We start from the raw sequence: 13,607 nt of genomic DNA on the forward strand, positions 1-13,607 counted from the left end.
GCTGATTTCTAACTCAGTAAGACTGCCATAGGTATAACAAAAGAGAAGGATAGGATGCTGATTTATATGACTAGAGATGTATAAAGGGCGGCTCTGGTCTAGCTTTCCCAGATGACATTAGACTAATCTTTTGGACCAAATCCAGGAAAGGACACCAGCACTTGTGGTATTTAGACAGAACAGGGGCTGCTGTCTCCTCCTTGCAATCACTGAAGTCAACAGAGCTGCCTGTTTTTCTTTAACCTTAACATTCCCAAGAACCTCACTTTTGCCTTTGTAGCTTCTGGGAACCAACTTACTCTTTGCAGAGCTGAATGACAAGCTCCTCTCCCACCTAATGCTAAAGAGCAAAAAGCATGTCCTTTGAAAATAGAGGTGAACATTTGAAGAAAGGAATATTCTAGAAGCAATAAACTATATTACAGAATACTTTCACAAAGTACTGGGAAAAGTGGTTCTCAGAACACAGAGCAAAAATGTTTGTAAATGAACACCACTGATGCAGGACTTCTATCATAGTTTACTGGTTAATTGGGATCAAGGACTAAAGAGATTTTTTTTTTTTCTTTTAACAAGCAGGTCTTTTCATAATATCAGGAACTATGAAAATGATATAGTTCCAATTAAGCAGCAATGCATCATTTCCCTACACTAACATGTCTCCATGTTAGATGTACAGTTTATAAAAAGTGATCAGGCACATTTTATTATTGCTCTGAATGGCTTCGTAAAACCCTTATGCTTCAATTACAATGACTTAGTATGATTACATTTCTTTTATTAAGAGCTGATGGCTACATGAACCTATCACAGAATTGGTTACAACCCTTTTATTAGCCCCAGCTCAGGTGAGATCAGTGTAGAGAAGACAATCCAGACAGCAAACATTTCTCTTAGATCCTTTGTCAGTAGAATACATTTAGGAGATGGTGCATTTGGATCGCTCAGGACTCCTGAGTACAACAAAGCAGTGGTGTGCTGAAGATGGTGCAAGAGAAAGTTATGCTACCTCTGTGTCTGCTAATGGCTCCCCTTTATTTAGAGGTCCCAGTGAAGGACACCAGAGTCAGGTTTTAGTCATTTTGTGATCCAACATTCTGCAACACATTGGAGGAGTAACCCAGAAAGCTGGTTTAAATGTCCAGCCTTCATCTCATACATGATATTCTTGGCAGCAATAATTAATATGTGCTGCCAGAAGGTTAAGACTCCCTTAAGGCAGGCAGAGGTACAGAAAAAATGCACTTACAAACACAGAAAGGACTATTTCTGGGTAACTTTGTAGCAAGGGTGCAGACTTTTTCAGCCAACTGTAAAGGAAGGTGATATCTCCAAACACCCTGCTATTAATTGGCTATGGTGGGAGACAATCAGGGTTACTCAAAGCAAAGGAACTGTCCCTCTTAGGAAAGATTTAACCCTGATACTCTAGAGATGATAAAAAGAAAAAGCTCCCTTACAAAGTTACCAACACATGCAGAAAGAGTAGGATTGATGGCAGGTTTTAATTTTGTAAATCTGTCCTTGGCTTCACAGATATTTTATATGCATTTAGATCCCAGTCCAAATCACTCTAGAGGTCTGTGGGAATATTTCCACAGCCTGAAGTAGCTCTGGATCATGTCCCTGGAACTTCTTTCTTCCCCTATAATACCACAGGGACTACTCAAGTCCATTTGCCAGCCAGCTATTTCTTGTCTGTTAGGAAGTCAGACAGTCTGATTGCCTACAGATGTACCTCTTGGTACATGATGGATAAATCTCTTCCAATTAATATCCTATTAGGTAATAACAATTGTGTAATATCACTGTCATTCTAAGCTGTATCAATTTTGGTCCCTCTGTATTTAGTATAACAGTTACAATTTTAAAGTAGTCATCCCAGTAATTTGGAAGCATTCCTCAGAGTGACTTGGATACTGTGCTCCCTCTCTTAGCAGATGGATACAATAGCTAGAGCCAGGCATAGCCAGGGCAATGTGGCTTAAAGCCAGCTGTACAGTCTCATAATTCAGGAGATGATTCAGCCGCTAAAGTCAGTTAGACCTTCCCCGGCTGGAGTGCTCTCATTTTTGGGACCCTCCTGTGGTTGCCTGCTGGCTCTTCCACGCTGTTGGGATAGCTGGGAAAAAGCACTTCAGCGCTCGCCACCGCAATGAGCGCACTGAGCTGGCAAAATGCTGTCTTAGGGACTCACAGGTGGCCAGCAAATTATGTGCGCGCTAAATGTAAAGTGCGTGTCTTCTCCAGTCTTGTGCCTCCAATGATTATTGTGAATGTGAGCCTTTTTTTTTTTTTTTTCCTTTGGTAGCCTGTGTTCATTTAGCAAATGTTTTATTGAGGGAAAGCTACTTCCTATACAGTATTTGCATTCTAACTTATGGCATTATGCAATACTTCAGGTGACACCTTTAGTCTTCATTTTCCCATTCATTGTTTATAGAACATTCCCTTTTCTTTATGTAAAAAAGTGATCTTTGCAGTTCATTGTTTGTTTTCCATGCATTAAATTTGCTGACAGTATTTGAAGAAAATCCTGTTTGAAACTACAGGTCGCTGCACACGTCTTCACTATTTTTTAATATAAAGCAGTACATAAGACAAGAGAAAAGTTTGTGTTGTGCGTTTTAATACAAAAGAAATCACTTCAGGAATACTACATGCTTGTTAGTTAGTTAAAGATCTATACTTTAGAACTTTTTACTACTCTATACTAAAGATCTATAGAATCTGTACTGCTTTAAGATCAGTCCGTAAGAATCTACATTCTTAGACTGGGATTTTAATTCCTTTATAAGTGGCAAACCAAGTCTTAAAGAAATGTGCCATCAAAAACGAACCTGTCATTTATTTAGTGGAAAGGGAAACTTTCATCTGCAAAAGCAGCTGCTGTATCTATAAAACACATCTCTGCATAAAGCTAGACTTGCAGTACTGAAATGGATTTTCCTAGCAACAAAACCTAACATGAAAATGCTTAAAGTAGCAACATACGTATTTACAAAGTAGTAGAAGATGTTGATTTGATCTTCATATGTTAAAATAATGATGTAACTGAAGGTACAGCGTATGTTTCAGAGCATTCTGTTCAAAGGACACTGAGGCTTTGCCTTCCTGTGACTGCTGTTTCGCCCATAAGTGCTAAGAAGTCAGTGAATAATCCAGGATCGTGGAAATTTTCAGCAGAGCATTCTGGCTCTACCTGTTTCCAGAAAACATGCCACGAACGCGAGTGCCCCTGACTTACCTTGATGACGATGTGGGCTCGGTGATCTGCCTCTGCATGCGTGCATGTCTGATCAGATGTTCTTTCAGTGCGTTCTGGACCTCTGCTGGTATATCAGGTGAAGTGTGGCTAATTTTCAATGCAGCTTCAAGTACCTTTGTTGTAGGTTTCCCATTTTCTTTAACTTCCTTTTTCTCACTGGTCTCAAAAACCTCCGTAGGAGCACTGGAGTTGCTCTGAGGGACATTACTGGCATTGGAAGTGAGAGGTTTGCTTCTCCAGCAGGGCCAGCACAACTTCCAAAAGACAAAAAGTGAGACTACCAGCAAGGCGAGCCCGCAGAAGCTGACGACTACTGCTAACAGACTGACTGAGATGTCTGCAAGGAATTAGAAACAAAGATCACCATGACAGACAAACATTGAGAGAAAAAAATTAAAAATGGCACAGGTAAGGAGATAGAAACATGTTGATCATTATCTTGCGTAGAGCTTTAAAGTCCTATTTAATGTTTTGGGGGTTTTGGTTTGTTGGTTGGTTGTTTTGGTTTTGTTTTTGTTTTTTGGTTTTTTTTTTACAGGCTTGTACCTAAGCCTGTACCTTTAAAATGCTATCATTCTCTGTTATCTATTTCACAAATACTCCATTAATTGTTGTTCAGGCCAGGGGCCAGTATCTGTACCACCAGCCACACACTCAGTCAGACTTCTCAGGAAGTAAGGGACTACCCAAATGGTCCCAAATACTCATGGCCGTTGCTGTCAAAAGGTGTCTGCTCAGGAACACATCTTGCTGAAAAAGGTAAACCACAGTCAACATTTTCTGTAAGTGCGCATGAAGATGGGCCAGTTCTAAACCACCAGGCTGATACACAAATTTCTTCAAGGCTTGCCCAACTTTTGACTCTGTGTGCTAACCGCTTCAGAAACATGTTAAAACCTAACGTTTATGTGGCATAGAGACAGGATATAATCTGTCATAAATAAGAAACTTCCAAGGTTAAATCTTAAGCTCTGGACCAAGACTGTGTTAGACTGAGACAGCACATATACATCTGTATCTGAAAGTCTGCTCTGAAAATGCAGCTGACTTCAGAATACACTATACAGCACCCTGAGTTATACAGAGACCATACGGTACACTTAGCTACCCCTGCTGCCCCGTATTTGACTTTTTCTGCCACAATTAGTTAGCAGATCCAATAGCACGGGCAAAGATAGGAGAACAGATTTCATACCAACGAAATTCTGTGAACAGATTTATATTTTAGGAGATGGTGGATCACCAGAAATGCCAGTTGAGCCCTAATTAGGAGTTTTATTCTATGTGACATGTTTCAGTTTGATTTTTCCAGTATCATGTAATATTATAAAATACAACTAAAAAAAATCCCTTTCCTTTTGAAAAGAGCCTTTGGTATGCTTTAAAAGTATTCAATAAACCCTACTTAAAAGTCCCTCAAGTAATAGCTGCTGCTGCTTGTTACAATAAGTTTTGACAGTTTAACAGCTAATATTTTGTATCCATAGCTCCAAGCTATAGGCTACTAAACTGAAACAGTGGAAAAGTGCAAGGAGAGTTTGAGCATGTTTTTTCTACAGGAACCTCTAGGTATGTATTAGCTCCCTGGAACAGTATGTACCTCACAGGTCCCTTTGAGAGATGAAGATTCCAGTAGAAAACTTGGGAACATTTTCTTTATTAATATATAATATCCAGATACATTTTCCAGTAACAAACACTGATCTTCAGGCCCATTCAGCACGAAAATGCGTGAGAATAGCAAAAGGAAATGGAAAATGTTTGAAAGATACAGTTCTGCTCAACCTTGCTACATATACGTCCTGGCCAGTGTCAGGGGGGAATTGGCTGAGGATGTGTTTCTTGATTTAAAGAGTTTGGCACAAGCAGCTGCCCAGCCTTGAACAGAAGTATGCCTCCTTGACCATTTCGTGCCAGTCCTGAGAAAGGCATCCTCCTTTTCTGCCTGTAGTTAAATGTCAAAATGTAGCCTTTGGAAAATGCATGTCAGCTTAATGAGAAATTAATATGGCAAATTCTGACTTAAGATGCTTCCATAAAATGAATGGATGCATAATTATATCTAATAATAATGTAACACAAGATGCAAACGATACTTTTGCATATGATCTTTCTAGATAATTTATTCCCAGTAGGGATTATTAGGCTATTTGTTTTAATCTACTGTTTACCCTGATATCCTTCCTGAGCCCAGTAATTTTTACTCGGCTTGTTCATGTTCTGAAGCAGACTGTCCTATCTTGACAACAAGAGAAGACATCAAGAGATGCTGAGTTTACAGCTTGTTTCAAAGGTTAATCACTTTGTTGCAAATTTGTATTTCTGATTCGTACTTTTGTAGTTCTAATTTACAGTCATTGCTTCTTTCATGTCTTTGTATGAAAGATTAAAAGATATGATATGCTTCATAAGACATGCCTATACAAAATACAAATAAAATAAACCATGCCAGGAAACAAACACAGGACTTGAAACTCAATTGCCTATACCAGTCCCTGGAATGGTTTTAAACTGGGCCAGTTGATGCCCTCCCAGCCAATTCCTGGGCATGGAAGAGGAATTAGAGTAGGCCAATGATCACTCTTAATAGGTGGTTTGGATGTGGTCCTTCTGTTTCAGCACATGACAGACTTGAATAGCATGGAAATAGGCTCTTACATGCAAGTTGGCCTCAGTGCAAGAGAATGGGCTGTGGTGGGTTGACCCTGGCTGGACACCAGAAGCCACCAAAGCTGCTCTATCGCTCCCCCTCCTGAGCTGGACAGGGGGAGAGAAAATATAACAAAAGGCTCATGGGTTGAGATAAGGACCAGGAAAGGTCACTCAGCAATTACTGACACAGGCAAATCAGACTTGACATGGGGAAAAAGATAATTTAATTTATTACCAATCAAATCAGAGTAGGATAATGAGAAATAAAACCCAAATCTTAAAACACTTCCCCCCCACCCCTCCCTTCTTCCTGGGCTTTACTTCCGATTTTCTCTACCTCCTCCCCACCAGCGGTGCACAGGGACGGAGTGGGATTTACAGTCAGTTCATCACACGTTGTCTCTGCCGCTTCATCCTCCTCAGGGGCAGGACTCCTCACACTCTTCCCCTGCTCCAGTGTGGGGTCCCTCCCACACAGGAGACAGTCCTCCATGAACTTCTTTAATATGAGTCCTTCCCACAGGCTACAGTTCTTCATGAACTCCAGCGTGGGTCCCCCGTGGGGTCACAAGTCCTGCCAGAAAACCTGCTCCAGCGTGGGTTCCTCTCTCCACAGATCCACAGGTCCTGCCAGGAGCCTGCTCCAGCACGGGCTTCCCATGGGGTCACAGCCTCCTTTGGGCATCCACCTGCTCCGGCGTGGGGTCCTCCCCGGGCTGCAGGTGGAGATCTGCTCCCCCGTGGAGCTCCCTGGGCTGCAGGGGGACAGCCTGCCTCACCAGGGGCTTCCCCACGGGCTGCAGGGGAATCTCTGCTCCGGCGCCTGGAGCATCTCCTGCCCTCCTTCTGCACTGACCTGGGGGACTGCAGGGCTGTTCCTCTCACATGTTCTCACTCCTCTCTTCAGCTGCAGTTGCATAGTTTTTTTCCTCCTTAAAATCTTTTATCCCAGAGGTGCTACCACTCTCGCTGATGGGCTCGGCCTTGGCCAGCAGCGGGTCCATCATAGAGCCGGCTGCGATTGGCTCTGTCAGACATAGGGGAAGCTTCCAGCAGCTTCTTACAGAAGCCACCCCTGTAGACCCTTGCTACCAAACCCAATACATAGTCATAACTAAATTTAATATATTAATACAGACGTATGCCCCACTGAAGGAACTTTTATCATAAATTGAACCAGCTGAATTTCAATCAAGCTGGACAAAATATTTTTCCATTCTCGAAGCCTGACAAAAAGTAGAATTCTTGAAAATGTTGATGATCTATCAGAAATAAATAAATAATAAAAAAAAGAAAACAAAAAGCAATTCAATTTGGGGTCATTTGCAATATTTCCAGCTCACTTTAGAGATGGCTGGCATAATTAGGTTACATTTTGAGAGGAAGGCTTTTAGAACTGAAGATTGTAATTTTTTTTTTTTTCATTTTAAAAACTTGAAACAGGATGTTTTAACAACTTTGAAACCACTGGAAACATTTCAAAACCAGAAATATGAAAATTGATTCCTTCCAGCAGAGTTTCAATTTGATAAATAGATACTACCAGTTGAAAAACATTCCATCAAAGCATTTCTAGCCAATTCTGTTTTAAGTTTTTCACTGCAAGACATTTTTCAAGCCTTCAGATAACTTGGTTTCTCCTTTCAACACCTACTCCTGTACTTCAACTTTCTCTAAGCTTTTTTTTCTGTTCCATTAAACTATTTCAAACTCTAAGTCACTCCTAAAACCTTTACAGAAAGTGTTAGTTTTATAGCTCTAAAATAATCACATAGAACATCTGAAGTCTCAAGAATGGAGAAAAGGAGCTAATTCTACAAAGAGTTGTACAAATTATAGTCTGCATTTTTGCTATTTTACTAATAAACAACCTCACATATTGTACTTCATAATACAACAAATACTTAAACAGAAACATGAAATATTTTAATTGCCAGGAATTTGACCAAAAAAAAGTTCATTACAAAGAAAAGTATTTAATTACATTTACTGCCATAATTGCTAAAAAGCAATCTGTATGCCATAATAATTGATATAAAAAGCATATTGCTTCATTTCCTCACTTCTGACAGTCACTCAGTTGAGCAATTATGAGAGATTTGCTGTTATGTGAAGACTGAAATCATCTGTAGAAAAGGAGTCAACGGGAGCTTCCCAGACCCTTTGCCTGTTAGAGTGGCTATGTCTCTTATATTACCTTTTTATAGGAAGTTTGGTTTAAGAATACAAAACATTAAGAGACAGTTCTTCAGACTAGGAGTTTCTTCACATCCCTGCCAAAGAAATCTGGTTGGGAAGGAAAATGGTTTCTGAAGGATGGATGTGTCATCAGACCAGGGTTGCACTTCACATACATAAGTATTATTTAAAGATGTAGAACTGGTGACAAATTCAAAGACTGCCTCAGTTTTTAGAGGCAGAAGGAGATATACTCACTCTGCTGGGACAATGTTAATTGCCAACACTGTAAACGATGTTCTCACTAGTCTCTGGTATGAAGGAAGAGAAAAACCATCTTGAACTACAAGCAGTTGTTTGACTACTCTTTTTCTGAAATGGTAATTGCAGCTTGTCTTCAATGTTACACATTTGCAAAGAACTGGACATCTTTCCGAATATTCATCTGGACATGTAGCATTATGCTTTTGCCATTCCTGTTCTCATGCTGGGTAAAATCAGCAGTATGAAGAAGAACCTCTTTCTTACACACTCCCTCCTGATTAGTGGGAAATCTTCCAGCAACTTCATTGGAGTTACCATTTCCCTCATGGTGATCTTCCTTTACTGACCTCTGTCCTTAATGTCATCTTCATAGCCTTGATAGAATTTCATAACTGAAAGAAAGTATCGTGTTTCCTGATGGCTTTCTATTTAAAACTACTCTTTCAAGATATGGAATTTTGGACAATTTTATATTTCTCATTTGAGAAAGGCATGTCTGTTTGGGAAATGTGTGAATTCTCTTTACCTCAAAATCTCTCTACATTTTTAATAAATATCCTCAGAAACATTTCCACTATAAGATAGCCAGTCTTTCATATTAGGTAAGTATTTCAGAAACATTCCCATCTTTTTTCTGGATGCTAGGGAATGATTTGAGCAGTAGTTTCTGTACTATGGCTTACAACAATTTGTTGTTTGAAACTTACCTCAGAAAAGTTCTGCCCATGAATTCATTTGCAAGCATGCACATTGGCAGATTTCCATTTCCTAACCAAATTAAGTTCATTTACATTTTAGTTATGTACATTATGTACATTACATTTTAGTTAGTGCCCTGACAGTATGTGCCCCTTGATGCTTAACTTTGGAAAAACATACTCCACAAACCCATTATCTTGAATGGAGAGAGAGACCAGATAGTGCTGTGACATAGCTGCCCATGTTTATAAGGGGCAGGCACGTGTCTGATGTGGACCATACCAAAGAGAACATATTCTTGCCAGCAAAGGAATAGGGAGAGAGGAACACCTGGGAAAAAAGGGGATTATATTCTCTTTTAACCCACCTCTTCATCTATATCTTGGCTCTCTTAAATATTTAATGTACAATGTTTCTGAAACTTTTTTCAAGCATATTTTTCCTTAACTTTTAATTTGTTCTCTTGTTCATCAACTGTAAGGAACTTCACCCTTTCCATAGTGACCACTCTAAGGGGAACTCTTGCGTCTGGAAAATCAGGAGTCAGCTCAATCAGATAAATTATTCTCTGTGATTTTTCTAGGATTTGGAAGGAAGCAGTCTAATAGCTTTTATAATAGCTTTTTTTATAATAAGTGATTATAAAAGGTCTGGGTCCAATAAATCTCCCTTATCTCCATGTATATGAACCAGTTGGTCCATCCCATCATTTCTGCTGTTCAGTTTTCCCTGGGGAAATTTGAAGAACATAAAAAGTTGCTGGTGTTCATTTTTACTTGGCATTAGCAGATCTTCCACAATTACTTCTGTTTCATCCAAATCCCTGCAGATGGGGATATAATGCTTTAGCGTGCCTCAGAAAGTGGCAAACGCAGAGTCTTGTATTTTGTCTCATAACCTGAACCTATCAGAACACCCCACTTAAATTTCAAACAGCAAAAATAGCCTTTCACTTAAAGTATTAGTATCACTTAATATGATCTCCTCTCCTGTTCTCATGGAGAAACATACTTTGAAGGTCTTCCTCATATCTTTTGAGCCTAGCTCTATTGTGAATGTGTTCCCTTCTAGGCTGTTAATTCAGTCTGATGTCTGAATTTGTTCAAAACAGCCATCACCATCTACTGGCTGGTGTACCACTTCTTAATGCTAACTGGGCTTTGTGGTAGCATGTTTCTTGACAGTAAGGGAATCCAATGAAGTCAGGTATCACTGTGATTTACTACATGATTACAGCACATAAAATTATTAATCTCTTGTCAAAATCATTTTATCTAAGTTATATATTAATGTGTCTGATAATCTATATCTGTCCAACCACAAATGGAACACCCTCTTTTGCCATTTCAAACTCCATGTACAGGACTTCAGATTATGTGACATACAGCAGATACAAGGTATTTCCCAAAGCTCATTAGCCTTCTTTTGTAGACCCCATTACCTTCTGTTTTCCAAAAATCAGAAGGAATTTGCCACAACAGCTGTATATTCATGAGCCTCAGTACGTTATTTGTGTGCTGTATGTAACTAGAGAAGATGGCTTTCACTTCTGCCTCACTCGGTCATCGTGTTTTTCCTGCAGTGTAGAAGCAAAAGATGTTGCACTGAACGTTGGCCTCTCCTCTGTAACACACCAAATGTAAATTATTTGTCTCCACTTCCAAGGCTTTTTCTGGCCTACCTACTTTTCTACTCGTTAACTCTCACTTAATCTCAATAGGAAGTAATTCCCATGTCTGCTCAACCCATGTCTGCCCGCTTGCCTTCCATTAAACAAAAAAACAGTTTTGGGTTTGGTCCCATGCTGCTCTCCCACTTGTAAGGATGTCTCTGTGAGCATCTGCAAGAAACTCTCATTATCCTCTTTCAGACAAGAAAATGAAATGAAAACACATCATAAGCCCACTAGACTGCCATTAATCATAAGCATACCATAGCTGTAACAAGGTTCATGCAGCTCAAGTGTCATTTTTGAATTGTCATGGTTATGTTTATTCTTACCCAGCATTATATAATGAACATCTCACACATACAACGAGACCCAGCAAAACACTGTGTCTCTTTATCTTCATCATTACAGATTTGTACTCCAGCTGTTCCAAATGTTTCCATACTTCTCATCTGTATTTCTTTGCAAAATGCTTATGGAGGAGGATTCTTTCATGAAACTCTTGTTTTTACTGCGTATCGCTGCTGTCTGCATGTTGAGCACTTCTGCATTGTTGTGACTGCCTTCACAATTCCTGTAAATAAATCTGGTCTCTGTGGTATGTTTACCCCTCTGTTCTGCCTTTACGCTGCTGAATGAGATGCATTTCTGGATTTCACAGCTTGTTAACACTGATTTTGTTAAGCATATTTTTCAGTAAACCGGCACTTTTCCCCCCCCAAACCATATTTCTCCCTGGTAATAACTTTGTTCTGCCCAGGTGATAAGCTGTATCATAAATAATTCGATTGGCCTGTTAACTGTCCAAATGTTTATTATTTAATTTTATCACATTTCTCTGTAACAGAATGCTCAGTTGTATCACACAACTACTTCCTCATGAAGAAAAGTGTTCCTTTCTTGTATGACAGTCCTACACTGATTGCAGTAGTCTTCACATTCCTTCAAGCCATGTCTGGTCCCCTTCATGCTCGCTTTGGCACAGTTGAGAAGAGCTTGCAAGGATGCTATTGGATAAATCTGTTCTTTCCACCCCTAAATGTATCCAGGCAGTTTAAATATACCTACAGCTTATACTCCGTGTGTGTGTGCAATGGTTCATGCACACATGCATGTTTGAAGGAACCAGGACTGAATGTAAACCATCAGCTGCCATCAGCAGGTTGAGAGCTGCCAACGGGAGACTCATGCCAGGTACAGCAGAAGGACCCGAGGCATTAGTCTTCAGGGAAGAGCGAGGCTGTATTACAGAATGGCTATGTGCAGGATGCTCCAGTGTTTTCTTCCTCCCTCTGTACTTCTATAGTAAACTGCCAATCAGGGGTAGGGTTAGAAACTTGGTAGGTTAAACTTTTATGTTAATAAAATACTTGTGAGTAGAATATTTAGATGAGTAACAGATGATCCTGTAGAAGCTGATGCTCTTTGCATGGTCAACATAAATTCATTGTTGGACAAGCAAAAGAGCAAGAGCGAACATGGCTCTCTAGAACTCTTTACCCACTCTAGATGGCTAAAATATGCCCTCCTGGCAGGGAAGCAACTGGGTTCCCAGCTCTGTTATAAACATCGATTCACTGTGAGAGCTGATAATAAGATAGTGAAGTTCTGTAGGACCAGCAGGCCTAAAAAAAGGCAAAGACAGCAGAAAGTGCCCACCATTTGCAGAGGACATGCAATGAATTTTAAACATGTGTGCCTAGAGCAGGATGCCAAAGCTCCTTTCATTAGACTCTATGCAATTGGCTTAACCTTCAGAAATGCTCCCAACTGGGACTTTGATGTGCTTGGTTCCTTTGAAAATGAGGAGGGATGCTTAACTGGTAAAAATGAATTAGAGTCCTTTATTAATCAAATAACCTGAGTCAAAATACAAGTATAACCAAGCTGCATATATGAATTTTGGACACTTTAGAAAATAATGTACTTGGATTAGAGATAAATTTTGTTAGGTGCAATCCTGCACATCCAGCTCCCATTTATTTTCCACCTGAACTCTTCCTATTAATTGACAAACATCTTAATCATCTTGCCTAAATCTACTGGAAATAAAGGAGGTGTAAAATAAAAAGAAAACAGTTGCACAACTAATTCAGCATTTTGCCAAAAATGTTATACACTTCAGAAGCAAGCTCACATAGTCATATAAATATATAAAGGTACCATAAATATAAACAGCTTCCTAATCTTTTCACTTGAACATTCCCCCGAGATGAGAGAATTAATAGTCCTTGTAATTACCAGGGCAGAAAATGTAACAGCAGATGTCTATCTTCACTAATTGTCTAAAACTCTTAGAAATTTACAGAATTATTTATCTCACTAAGATACTCTGCTGTGAGTTCCATAGATTAATTATCCATTACACTAAATATGATTACCCCTTTTTGACCCAAGCAGTGAGCAGTAATTAAGGGTCCTAAGGTGATGGTGTCACTGAGATGGTATTGCTGAGAGGAAAAAACTATTGAATAATCAGTCACTTCTTTGATATAATCCTGTTTGTCCACAAAGAATGTCCAAACTCTTATTTCTCTGAGAATAAGAAGAATCAAACACATGGAGGTTGATTTTTCGGTTAGCAGCAAACCTGAATAGCTCTCCTTTCTGCTTGTTGTACTCTGCCTTCCCAAAGCCATACTCTCCATTTTTTGTTCTGCCTGTGTCTCTGGCTCCCTCTTCTCTGTGCTTGATTCTGTTACCCTTGTTATGCTTCTTTCTCATACCTAGACACTTCCACTAACAAAAAAATCAGTACCCAGCCTTTCTGGTTGTCAGTGAAACCTCTTGGGTCACAAGGTCAATATTGTCTCATATTTTGCTTTGAGCCTGTGATTGGGTGGTACACCTTTTGTCTTAACTAGCTGATTGCTCTGA

The 13,607-nt window shown here is 39.6% G+C and overlaps 1 protein-coding gene across 1 annotated transcript in view; it reads right to left on the reverse strand.

Moving 5' to 3' along the window:
- The window catches only part of SYT10 (synaptotagmin 10), a 37,155-nt gene that overhangs the window by 20,114 nt on the left and 3,434 nt on the right, over positions 1 to 13,607 (reverse strand). Inside the window, exon 2 of the mRNA XM_049821735.1 lies at positions 3,248 to 3,605. Within this exon, the coding sequence (XP_049677692.1) occupies positions 3,248 to 3,605 (358 nt within the window). The remainder of the gene's footprint in view (positions 1 to 3,247; positions 3,606 to 13,607) is intronic.

The sequence above is a fragment of the Accipiter gentilis genome, chromosome 18 (genome assembly GCF_929443795.1).
Source record: "Accipiter gentilis chromosome 18, bAccGen1.1, whole genome shotgun sequence".
NCBI lineage: Eukaryota > Metazoa > Chordata > Aves > Accipitriformes > Accipitridae > Astur > Astur gentilis.